Consider the following 13,392-nt stretch of genomic DNA (forward strand, 5'->3'; position numbering starts at 1 on the left):
AACAAGCACCAAGACCTTTTTGAGAGGCATCAGTCCTCAATTCCAATTCACCTTCATCCATGATAGAGGATAAAACTGGAGGTGAAGTCAAAGCATTTTTGAGGTCATCGAATGACTCTTGTTGTTCTTGACTCCAAACAAATGGAACATCCTTTTTCAAAAGATGATTGAGAGGGTAAGCTCTCTTTGAAAAACCATTGATAAATCTACGGTAAGTTGTGGCCAGGCCCAAAAATTGTCTAATCTCATGAACATTTGAAGGAGGCTTCATCAATGAGATAGAAGCGGTTTTATTAGGGTCTGGTCTGATACCAGTATCATCAATCTGATGTCCTAAATAAGCAATACGATTGGTAGAGAAAGTACATTTGTGTCGACGAAGTTTAACATTATGTTCTTTCAAGCGGTCCAGGACCAAACGAAGTCTCGTATCGTGTTCAGCTTGTGATTTCCCAAACACAATGATATCATCAAAATAAACATAGCAATCAACATAGTTTAAACCACCAAGGATAGCATTGATAGCACGAACAGCAGTCGCAGGTGCATTCTTCAATCCAAAAGGCATTCTTACGAACTCGTACAACCCCTGGGGTACGATGAAAGCGGTCTTACATTGGTCACTAGGATCCATCCTGATGTGCCAATACATAGCAGCAATATCAAGTGTTGAGAATACTTTACTTCCTTCCAATAGGTCGAGGCCATCTTCAATCCGAGGAATCGGATACTTGTCGGAAACAGTAATATCATTTAACTTCCGGTAATCCACACAAAATCTTTTACCACCGTCCTTCTTATCAACTAAAGTAATAGGACAAGCCCAAGGACTTTCCGAGGGAACAACAATACCAGCATTAAGCATCGAATCAAGATGCTCTTGAACAATATTTCTGTTCTTAACAGATACTTGATAGGGTTTTTGGTAAATTGGAGGATGATCTCCAGTATTCACCTTGTGATAAACATTCTCAATTAACCCAACATCACTTTGATCATTAGCAAAAGCTTCTGGATAATCTTTCAGTATTTCAACTGAAGATACTTCAATTCTGCTCCTGGAGCTCGGTTTGGATGCGATGCGATAAACAGCAGTTTTATTAACATAATCCAATAATAAACCATGATCCTGATTGAAATCATTACCAAGTAAAGCTTGCTGATTACCAGGTAATACGCAAATATCAATAGTATCATCAAGGTCATCACCTTTAATGTGAACTGTGGCCTTGCCAACTGGTTTAACTGTCCTACTATCAGCGACAGATACTGACGAACCAAGCCATGGTTCAATTTTAATTTGATTGTCTTTACAAATCTTTTCACTAAGAACACTAACATCAGCAGCTGAATCAACTTTAAAGGTTATTGGTTTGTCATTGACCAATAACGTCACCTTTGGTTTAAAACTGTTAATATTACAGTTACTAACAGCGGAAGCGGAAATGTTGCCACTCCTCTGTCTTTTAACCTGTTCAGCATTTTGCTTGATACGGTTAGTATCTTTGGGACTTTTACAGGATCTAACACCATGACCTTTACCCATGCAATTGTAACATATAAGATCATGTGACGGCGTCCTGGGACTCTCTTGTCTTTGAGAAGTTGATGGACCAGGTCCATGGGAATAAGAATTAGAGACTCCTGGAGTCCTAGTCTTAACGGTTCCCTTAAAATTAGAACGTGAAACAAATTTCTGACTACTCAGATCTTGTACAATTTCTTCCAATTTATCCATAGTACGACCATGAGTACGAAGATAAGAGAGAACAGTTAACTTATAGATTTCTCTCATACCTTGAGTAATGTAACCAATCACCTTTGTTTCATCCATTGAAGAGTCATATTCTTTAATCATAGACAGCATTGAATATACATAGCTTTTCAAGCTCTCTTCCGGTTTCTGAAACCTACCACTGATATTGTGTAACAATCGAGATCTTTCCTCTTCATTAATAAAAACAGCACAGAATTTCTTCCTGAAATCAGGCCAGTTTAGTCCTTGACTAGTTCCAACAATGCGAGACCAAAACCATTCTGAGGCCATGCCTTCAAAACACCATCCAACACCATGAAGAAATTCATCACCAGATAAACCATTAAGTGTACAGGTTTGCTCATATCTTCGAAGCCAACCTGAAGCTTCACTTTCTTTACCAGAGAATTTCGGTGGTGGACCATTTTTGAAGAAGGTCTTTCGACCGTTGCTTTGACCAAGGGTCTGGTTATTCGGCATGAAACTAGTATTGAACATTGATGAATCTCCTGGAGGTTCACTTATTTGAACGGGTGAAGGTTCACTTGTTGAAGCTCCTGGAGCACTAGATATCTTCTCATTAATCAAATTAGTCATTTGACTAGTAGCTTGAGTAATACTGGTCTGGAAGATATTAGTCATCTGAGCGTTATTTGTCTGGATGAGATCAGCCATTATTTTTATCATATCAGTTTTAGCTGCTTCACTTAATTCCATTATAACACCTTTTTGTTTCCGCTTCTCGGTTACCAACTGAACAAAATTAAATCCTTTTGATGTAGACCTTGTCTCAACACTAGAACTGGTACCTTTGGTTAAAGATTTCTTTTCTCCTTTACCCGCTATTTTGGCGAATGTTAAAGATGTAACAATTCACTGAGCCCAGGGCTAAAGACTATTGACCAAGTCAATTTGAGAAACACTTAAGAAATTAACACAAAAGTAAAACACAGTAGACACTACAATCAATCCAGGATTGCGAGAGGTACCGAGATTTGTTACGAGGTAACAAATGAGAAGAGGGTTCTTAACCAAAATAGATGTATTTAATGACTTAATTGACCAACTGAAGATACATGTTTTTATATATAATGATTGAGGGGGAGAAGAAGAGGATAAAGGGGTTGAAGATGAGGAAATGAGGGAGGATTAAATAATCTCATAACAAAGCAAAAGTCTAAACATATTCAATCAAAGGGAAACTCTGTGCTTTTTATATCCAACATTATATTGAAAAATTTAGTCACTTTTAGTCTGAGAAGCCAGAAAAGAAAAGTGGGAAAAATTTCATTCAAAAAGTGCTACCATCTTCGCTTGCCTCATTGGAACATTTAAGCTGTTCTATTCACATTTTGCATTTTCCACTTTTCCACATGGAAAAGGCCGAAAAAAAGGTTTTTATATAAACTTGCGCACTCGAGAATGAACTCGAGTTTTCACTTGATCATTCGTTATTTAACTTTCTGATATTCCCAGAGATTTTATTATGCTCTTAGTCAAACATTATATTCAATACATATTCTGACATTTATTCAGTATATAATGAAAATCTTTGGAAACTTGGCATTGCCTTCATCATTCAAGACTTTCATCTCAAAAGAATAGAATAATTTAAGGCATATAAGAGAGAAAATCTTACTTTTTTCTTCTTGTTCTATTCATAAGCATTTTCTGTTTTCACCTTTTCTTTAGCACAAAATATACTGGACTCGATTGCATAGCAACTACGCAATAATCTGAGTATTCAACATTCCCTTTTACCACCAAATACCAATCTCAACATTCATTATTCTTCACCCTTTTTATCAGGCTCACATTGTTTACATCATTTGCCAGCATTTTCACTGAAAGAATCAACCTTATTTTTAGAAGAGACAAAAATATTTTCACTCAAGATCTTCTCTAAACATTCTCGATCAGATAAAATTTTCTTTGGGTGCCATTTTGTCTTTTCCTGAACAGAGAAGATAACATTCAAATTTTCTTACATAATTAAATTCAAACTTCGTCAACTTGCAAGTGAAAGTCTTGACGAAAAATTAATCAACATGAATGACTAGTCTCTATTAACAGAAGAATAAAAATTGAATGAAACAAGCTCAATGCATCCGAGTCATAATTAAGCCCGTATTTTATTTTCAATCTTGAAATAAACTGATTCCATCACATACTGATTGGTTCAATTATACCAAAATGGCGTTTGATTCAACATTAAGTAAGCATTATGTGAGCAAAGGTTTCAGTTGGAAATGTGATAAAAGAGCGTTATGCAAAACTACACATGTTAAGCCAGAAACATGACAATGACAATTGTAAAATAAAACTCTTCAAATGTTTTCAAGTTGAGTTGAACCAAATCTGAAAGATCCTTTTATTAGCCATTTCAGCTAATATTTTCAAGATTAACTTTGACTATTTTTCGATTTGATCTGATCATCTAGTGACTTGGATTTTCCGTCAAGTTATACTCATCCTTCATTTTTCCAGGTTATCCGGTAATAGTTCATGATAGATTTAGAGGTTAAATCATAGCCAAGTCTGGAAAACTCATATATCAAATCGTCATTCATTATTCAACTTGTGACAAGTGCTTTTTCAACTTATGGTATCCAAATATGGCAACATTGTTATGTTGCATTCCATTTTTTGATTTTTCAAAAGCTTCTTTCTAGACCTTCTGTTTAATTTGATAAATTGAAAGCTTCAAATGAGTTCGATTTGAACAGGATTTCTCGTTCAAAAGCTACGCTCCTTACAACCAAGCTTTTGATATGTTATCTCAAGTAGTTTAATCGGCAATATTCTGAACTTTTTACTCTCTCTCTCTCTATTGCGTTACTACATTTCTTATTTTCAATTTCGGTTAAACTGACGCAGGAAAAAATGAAGATTTTTTTAAATTATTGTATAGAATATTATCAGTATAAGTATCATGATTCATCTGTTTATCTCAGTAATTGGATAGTTCAAGGTTTACGTCTCGACTTTATCGATAATTTATTCAAGTTATTCGTAATCAAAGGTTATAAACTGAATAAACACAAATGTTAAAATAAGCATAAAATAAAAGCTGTTATTTTTAATGAAACATTGGTTCAGCTTCATCGAGTAATATCAAGAGTTCAAGTAAAAGTGATTTTGAAAAAACTTTTTATCTTATCTTTTAAGATACAATCATTTGAAAATGCAAATATGATCAACGTTACTCTTCATAATGCTCGCGAGTTTTTCGAAAAAATCCAAAAAATATGCCACTGCGAGCTCATCGAAATCATTTAATTCATTTTTCATAGAGACTCGTCAGCTTTGTAGGTAGTTGGGTAAATGCGGAACAAATTGATTGGACGAACAGATTGAAATATAATTTTCTTCCTTATAAAGTATGAACAGTAATGTTTTGGACTAATTTTTTCAAATTCAATTGCGACAGTTATACTAGACTTACAGGCACCATGTTATCGTCAAAATAAAGTCAAATCAGAACTTCATCAACACAAGAAAAGTGACCTTTTGCTTTTTTTATTTGGAAATAATCTCTTGAAATAATCGAAATTTAAGTCCGCTTTTGAAAAGTCTTTTTTCTATTGGAAATATTATATGGTTTTTGACGAAAGGTAAAATCAGATTTTGACGCCTCTGTCTATTTAAGGCCATTACTTGACATTTTTTTATCGAAATTAATTAATTTTTTCACAACGTTGTTGAAAAGTTTAGCTTTATTTTGACGATAACATGGTGCCTGTAAGTCTATAACTGTCGCAATTAAATTTTGAAAAATTAGTCCAAAACATTACTGTTCATACCTTAATAGTAAACTTCCTTATTCATTGAATTTGTTAGTTACAGAATTGAATTAAGTTCAAGTCATTTTTGGCTTCTATTTAAGTAATACTGATCAATAGGTGGGGATCTAACCCAATTGTCGTTTTGTGTCGGATGCTTTACCATGTGATGATTATATACGCTTTTCAATTAAATTGATTAATTTTTGAAATGAGACTGAAATTTCTATTTGAAAATTCTATGAGTAGGGCATTTGTGCCATTCTCAAATTATTCTGCCAATCACTCGGTGTAAAAAAACAAAAAAATTGTAAGCAAAGTTTTCAGTAAAACTGAGGTTCAACTGAATAAACAGCTTGAAATTTGAATGCTAATCTTTTGATCTTTTGTTTACAATTTATATAACTTTAATTCAGCTGAAATGACTGACGGCTGGCTATCTAAATGATATTTGATTTGTTTTCATTTGGAATTTTGTTTATATACTTTTAAATGTTAACGAAATGAGTCCAACTTTCGATTCAAGGGTTAGGACATTGTACGTTTGTAGAAACGAGCCAATTAGTGCTATTTAAAGCTTATCATATCAATATAAACCCAGCATTACTAGACCGTATTGAAAATCATTCATAATAATACAGCTTAGAAAATTAAGTTTCGCCCATCAATCAGTTAAAGATACGCATTTAAATCGATAAGATTAGTTTTAATCGAAATCTCCATTGCTTATACAATTGACTTTTAGTCTTATCAATTTAAATGAGCATCAAAGGGTCAAAAACAAAATTTAAAAATAGAATTATTGTGAAGCAGAAACTGGGCAAACTTGAGGCTGAAAAATTGTATAATTTTTATTATTACATGCTTTCAAAGGCTATACAGAACATCAAAGAGACTTTTTGCAATATTGAAATACTCATATTCTTTGTCAATATTCATTATGATGTAAAATGGAAAAATCTGAAAAATTTTGCTATCTCAGGAAATTAACTAAAAATGTCAGTAATGGGTCGAATAATGAAGTGAACTTGAGTATTCACATTTTTTATTTCAATCTTCTGAAAGTTACAGATTTAATCTGAGATTCGTATCATTAACCGCTGGTGAGTTTTTGCTACAAACACACGTGAAATTAAAAGAAAATGTCAGGTACATCATAAATATTGTTTCATCTGTTGCGTTCAATGCTATGACTAGATTATTTATTCAGACAAAATCGCAAAATGCAGCTGATCAAACAAGCTGATAATGAGAATTAGTATAGAAAGAAATTTTGAACATGTTAAATCATCATTTTCAGCATCAGTTTCAGTATATCTATTTACCTCAGTTAACGATTTGTTCATTAAAAATTAAAAGTGTCTCGATAAAGAAAAATGAAACTTTTCAGTGATGTATCGATTGTCTTTTTCATGGCTATAATTGCTATGTTCAACCCTGCGTCAGCACAGGACCGTGATATTGGAGCTGCAGTTGGAGCTGGAGCTGAAGCTGGAGCTGGAGCTGGAGCTGGATTGAATTTAAATGCTAATGCTGGCGGTGGCGGTGGTGGTGAAGGTGGAGCTGGAGCTGGAGCTTCGTTGCCAATCCCGGGCCTGTAGCTTGGGGTTTTGCTGCATGAGCTTATATGGCAAATTTATTGCCCGTTAATTCTATGATTAGTTACAAACTAAAAGTTTTCTAACTTTTGTCATTATAAGTTACCAATAAAGAATTTGAGAAAAGTCCGTTTAAGTTTAAGTTTCTAATTATAATCGGAAAATTCAGTAACACCATATCGATTTGAGCAAACGCGATAAATTTTAACAATAGTTACTGATTACAGTCACTAGTCACATTACCGAAAAAATGTTATCTCACGAAATAAGTCCATTTTCTGATTGATCGTCAAAAGTTGTATCAGAAAAATGAGCTTGATGAAAAAATCTGCTCAGAAAACTGTACAAAAGGCGGTCGAAGTTTCCAACTTGACCTCGATTGTCTCATATACTCTGGATCAGATATATTGCGTGTAGCACTAATGGACTCAGCGTTTAAGGTCCTAAAAACCTATAAAGTTCTTCTCTTAACTCGAAAGGACATTCCAAGCACAAACTCCTTTGAACAATAGATAGTGTTTGACGACGCGAACATTTGAATGAAATTCGCCAACAGCTAAAGATTTCAGTTTTTAAATTTCTTATTCAGACGATAGTTTTTTTCGAAAAATCGGGTCTTTTCGATGATAACTGATTGTGGCATACTCGACAAAAAGAGCTTTACGATCATTAATAATCGTGTATCTTCTTGTAATATTGAATTAGAAATAAAATTTCTGTTTCCTTAATAGACTGTCACTCCTTCAATGTTTTGATGGAAAAGGTAAACTCGAGAATTGGATTTCAATAATTACTCCAATTTATCAAAATGATGAGAATCATCATTTTCTGACACTGAAAGCTAACTAGCATCAGCTTTTGAAAAATCAAAAAAAACTTGAAATGACTGATTCATAAGGGGGTTGAAAAATTTTGCCAAGAAAGATTTGAAAAGAATGGTTCCACAAAATAGAGCAATAATGGATAAAATACCTTTGAGCCATTGTCCAAGTCCATTCTGGGTCTCCATTTGTTCGTGAAAATAAACAATCAAGATGAAGAACGGTTCCTGGGGTTACCAAAAGTTCACCAGAATCTGTTATTCCAATATCACCCGAGGTCACACTATATACAATTGATGGAGGTGAGTCAACTGAGAGATGAAACAGAAAAGAAAGTTTATGATTGAATGAACATGAACCAGATTGAGATTAAACAAAAACAAACAGTAACATGGTTAACATCATCATTGATGAAGTAAAAAAAAGTGAGAATAAAATTTTATTTTCAAAGTAACATTCGTTTTTATTCACAAACACCTAAGAAGCACATTGAATTCTTGAGGTTAAATCTACCAAAAAGTTCATTTTCACGAATATAAACTCGAAAAGAAAAAACAATTCTGACGAGATAAAGTGATCAACGAAAATGTGTTTGACTTTTTCAACTTTGAAGCTTGATTCAATTTTCTTCTTCACAGACTAACATCGATACAAAATATACTTTAATTAGACTGTGCCTAGCTTCAAAGTTGACGCAAATTAAAGATTAAATTAAGCTTTGATAGAATAATTTTCTGTTTCATGATAGAAAAAAAGTTCACAAGAAAAAAAAGTAATCCTGATAACATTTTATAAATGAAAGATTTAAGAAGAAAAAATGTTGAACATTTTCTTCAGTCAAATTAGCATTCCAATCAGTATTATCTAGATAAGCCTTTTTGCTGCTCGTTAATATCAAATAACATTGTTAAGTCAACTTGCATGTGCATCTTTACAGAGTTACATTGAATCTAAAAAAGGCAGAATTACTTTTTTTTCTTGATTCTTCTTCATTGAAATTCTTTGTTATTCAACAATTGGCTTTTTTCTTCTCGGCAAAATAATATCATCAATTATCTAGACTAACAGTTTACTGTTCACTTGCAATTATTTATCAATTTTATCATTCCCAGTTCATCATCAATTCAATTCATCAAATTGTATATAAATAGGAAAAGAAAATTTTCTACTCCAAATCTCTACTTGCATCAATACTTGATAGACCATTATCTCAATGTCATGTTGTTTTCATGACAATAAAACGTTTTCATTCTGTAACTTTAAATATTGAAATACACTTTTCCCAAGTCAACATTATTTGAACAAACAAACTTTAAATATTTATAATATAAATCTTGTAAGAACAGAAAATTTTCTTGCTTCATTCAGTTTACATTCAAAGTTATCAAAAGATTTAAATGCTCAAATATTTGTGTAGAAACAAGGAAGGCGAGAAAAAATAATAATCATAATAATTGTGCTGAATAGAGTTCAGATATTTTTCATTACAAAGATTCATTTTTTGATAGAAATGGATTTTTCTAAACGACATTTCTGTACATTTCTTGAAACTATAAAGATGAAACAACTTATCATTCAAATATTATTCTAAGAACATTTCGCATCAGCATTTTCACTGGATTCCAAGAGTCTGATGGAACTGCGATTGTTATTTGAGCTGAAAATATCAAACTTCAATGAACGCAAATGTGACTAGGAATTCATAATCATTAAGATTATTTGTCAGAATTTAATGATTAGATCAGGAGCAAAAAATTTGGACAACGGGCTTTATCTCAAAATACGCAGCTTCATCAGAAAAACCTGTAAAAATGTCTTGTTGAAGAGACGCAAGAGCTCGAATGATAGTTACACACTAAAAGATTTTCTATTAAAGCTATCTATGAAGGATACACAATGCCTAATCGCATAGCTGTGTAACTTGATCGATTGATTACTGACCAAGAAAACCCGTATCTTGCATGAAAGCTTCATTTGAGTGACTTTGATAAAGATGTGTTTGGGTTGCAAGCAAGTTTTAATGCTAAGAAGATATGCTTACGTTAGAAAACTATTGAACTTACGCGAAAAATTTGTGTGCATTGTTGTTTCCTCACATTTTGGCAATGGATGATCCCAGATACCTTTGATACATTGAAGCTCGGAAAAACCGTTGAACTTGTAAAGGCCAACGTCATTACATCGCACCTGATAAAACAGACAGAAATGTGTTAAATTTTTCCGAATAAAATCTTAATACTCATTACCAATAAAACCATTTTTTATTCATTTTCTGACCACAAACAGTACAAAGTTTTTTTTCGCTTTAAGTGCGGTCTCATAATCTTACCTTAATGATACTTTGGTCTGTAAAGGTTTGAACTTGATCCAAAACAATTTGAGATACATTGTGAGTAATAACGAGTTCATTTGATCTTGGTTTCAATTGACATTCTTTAAAAGTTGGATGTTCAAAAACATCGCTTCCTATTTCAGTAAAGATACAGACAAAGATAGAAAAAGAAAGCAAGGGAAAAATAATGAAAATTCCAAGTTTTACGATTAGTTTTTGCTCGATTAATGTTTAAAATGAGCGATAAAGAAGGAGTAAAAACAACGAAAGGTAATTCCGTTGGTAAAAATAATGCTTATAATAAACTTGTTTTACTCTTGACTGTAGATAAACAAAGAAGTATAAAAGGCAAGATGAGATGATAAACCTGAGCCTAAGAATGTAACAAGAAAATAAAAACTCGTTAAGCTTAACAAAAACAAGGCAAAGTAATGAGGAAAAATTGTTAGATATCATTCTGATCATCAAGATAATTGATGTTTTCAACTCAGATTTGTTGATTTCTGTACTTTACTTTGAATCAACTTCACTAATAAATCATCAGGGTTTATCAAAAAAATGAATCATTCATTTGAAAATTACTAGAATCCATCAGGAATCAATTCATTGATGCTATTAAAAAACCATTTCAAAACTTTTACTTCGTTCGATAACTGTTGATCAAGTAAACTGGTTGAATTGAACATGAATTTTGATTCAAAGTTTACATTTTTTCTACATTTCTGCTAACTGAGAGTTCATAGTTTCATAAAAAAACTATTCAAATCTGGCCATTAGTCTATGCATAATGATAACTTTTGCTATTTGTAAATACAAGAATTGGAATTTTAAAGGCTGAATACAAAATTCCTATACGAAATTCCGTTGTGATATCTAAATCCATTCATGAGTTTTGGGAATTTTCATCTAATGTTCACTCAATATCGTAATTGTAATCGATACTCTATTTTGTCAATAAAACAGTTTAATCATGAACTATTCAGAACCCTTCAGATCTTCTCAACGATGTTTGACTTGTAATCGAAAAAACTGGGAAAATATGAACTTGGGCAAAGCATTGTAAATTGGGGTAAATGAAGAACATGGAAAATCTTTTTTCATTCTTACCAGGCTTGGAACTGCACATTGGTCCAACCCAAACTCCTTTCATACATTTAATTTTACATATTCTCTTTTCATCACTTGGATTCAATTGTCCCACAAAGAGAATCTCTTCAATTGAAGTGAAACTTGATGACTTTCCACCAGTTACCATGTCAAGAATATCCGGACTTGGAGAGCCGTTGACCAACACTTCTGGTGATGCACAAGGAGTACCAACAGTTGGTAAAGGTTTATCACCATCACAAGAAACATACACTATCAGTAGAATAATTAATTTGACTGAATGGAAGAACAGCAAATGGGAAGAGAAAAGTTTCATCGTTTAATTAAAAGTCAAAATTGAAGGGAAAATTATGCAGTTTAATTTCCGCAATTTCAACATTTCCAAACAAACTTCTATCAATGGATTCCGAATTGAAGTTGAAGATCATTGGAAAAGTAAACACGAAAATGTTGAATACTTTACCTTTAAATAAAAGAGTTAATATTGTTTCAAATGATATGTTCATTGTTACTTTGGATTTCGTTTTTTTTATTTAATCAAAAACTAAGATTATTCAATCTGAATATGCATTATTCGAGTATCACAAAACTTCTTTTTCTTGCTGACTTTTCGCGAAAGTCTTCAAGTCAAAATCTGGAAAAATTGAAAAAGATCAATAATGAAATATTATCGATTAAGAATCACAATAATCCACAAAAAATTGCCATTCCACTGAGATGGAAGAGTAAATAAACTTTTACGTAATTAACCTATGGACTCACAGCACAAGATTGAAAGCAACATCCTAACTAGCATTGTTTGCCAAAGTGACATGAAAAAGAGACGAAAATAATAATCAATTTGCGTAGAGTTTGCGTTCAAATCTTTCTGATTACAGAGAAAATCATTGAGTGAACGAAACTTCAGAGCTATCGGCTCCATCTTTTGGGTTTCTTTAGTTTATCTTTAGTTTAATAAAATTGTTCATTGCATTGTCTTTTGAACGAATAACTCCATCTTGTGAGAAGAGAGAAAAGGAAAATTTGAAGATTAAAAGCAGCAATATAAACATTCAGAAATGATCATGGAAATTCATAGTTTCCAAGAAATGAACCAGATGCGATACATTTGTAAAGAAAAAGCTGCTTCGATTTTATGCGAAACACATTCACTCAATTTTTAGCTCATAATAAAAATCATTGCTTGAGAACTATTCAAATTTCGACAATAACAAGTGTAAAGTGAAACGTTCAACACCTTCTTGAACATATGATGAAAATTATCCAATAAATAGTTCTTGAGATAAGGAAATACAAATTGAGCGAATTCTCAGTACCAGCACTTGCAAATGAACTCAAGGGGCCAACCATTGGGCTTGATGTGCTTAATCAATCAGTAAAAATTGCTTGACCATCAAAAGCTTTTATTTTATCTTTTTTTGCAAATCTTGTTATCGAAGTGTAGTGAAACGAAGTGATGATTCATACTTCAGTCTAGCCCTTTTGAAAATCCATTTGATTTCATTACGAAGAGTTGTAGCAATAACCTTTTGATAAAAAACTTGAAACTTGATGTTAAATATTTTATGCTTGGGTAGATATGCATAAAAATTTTCGGAGATAACAAAGGACCTTTGGCAAAGGTCATATTGCGGGAATTTGACATTTGACCTTGAGACGTCGAGTGAAGGTTATTTAATACATAAGCACCCCACAAACAAACCATTCGAAAATTTTTGCACTTTCAAAAAATGGCGTCCAAATTTCAGTTAGAGGTCAACAACGACTGCATGTTTTCTTGAAGCATTTGTTCGAACTTGTCTCTATGTTCCTGGTGGTGGGTAAAATCTATTTCTTTATTTTAACGAAATACAAAGGTGTAAGTAACTTCCATTTGGTACTTTTTTTAACTTTCAAAATCGTATAAAATAACTTATCTTAATTTTTCGAAATTCGTGTGATCTTTTAACTTGATAACATGACATTTTAATACTTTATGTCATGAAAAATTGTGCAT

General features: G+C 32.5%; 1 protein-coding gene across 1 annotated transcript in view; it reads right to left on the bottom strand.

Moving 5' to 3' along the window:
* Positions 1 to 12,213, bottom strand: part of LOC107359172 (locomotion-related protein Hikaru genki) — a 36,539-nt gene extending 24,326 nt beyond the window's left edge. Inside the window, exons 1-5 of the mRNA XM_015925644.3 lie at positions 11,860 to 12,213; positions 11,397 to 11,672; positions 10,287 to 10,423; positions 10,021 to 10,144; positions 8,109 to 8,268 (exon numbers count right to left, since the gene is read on the bottom strand). Coding sequence (XP_015781130.2) covers positions 8,109 to 8,268; positions 10,021 to 10,144; positions 10,287 to 10,423; positions 11,397 to 11,672; positions 11,860 to 11,902 — 740 coding nt within the window. The 5' untranslated portion in view covers positions 11,903 to 12,213. The remainder of the gene's footprint in view (positions 1 to 8,108; positions 8,269 to 10,020; positions 10,145 to 10,286; positions 10,424 to 11,396; positions 11,673 to 11,859) is intronic.
* Between the last annotated feature and the right edge of the window lie 1,179 nt (positions 12,214 to 13,392).

Source organism: Tetranychus urticae, chromosome 1 (assembly GCF_039701765.1).
Source record: "Tetranychus urticae isolate SD_2017Ah chromosome 1, NJAU_TeUrti_SD_1.0, whole genome shotgun sequence".
Classification (NCBI taxonomy): Eukaryota; Metazoa; Arthropoda; class Arachnida; order Trombidiformes; family Tetranychidae; genus Tetranychus; species Tetranychus urticae.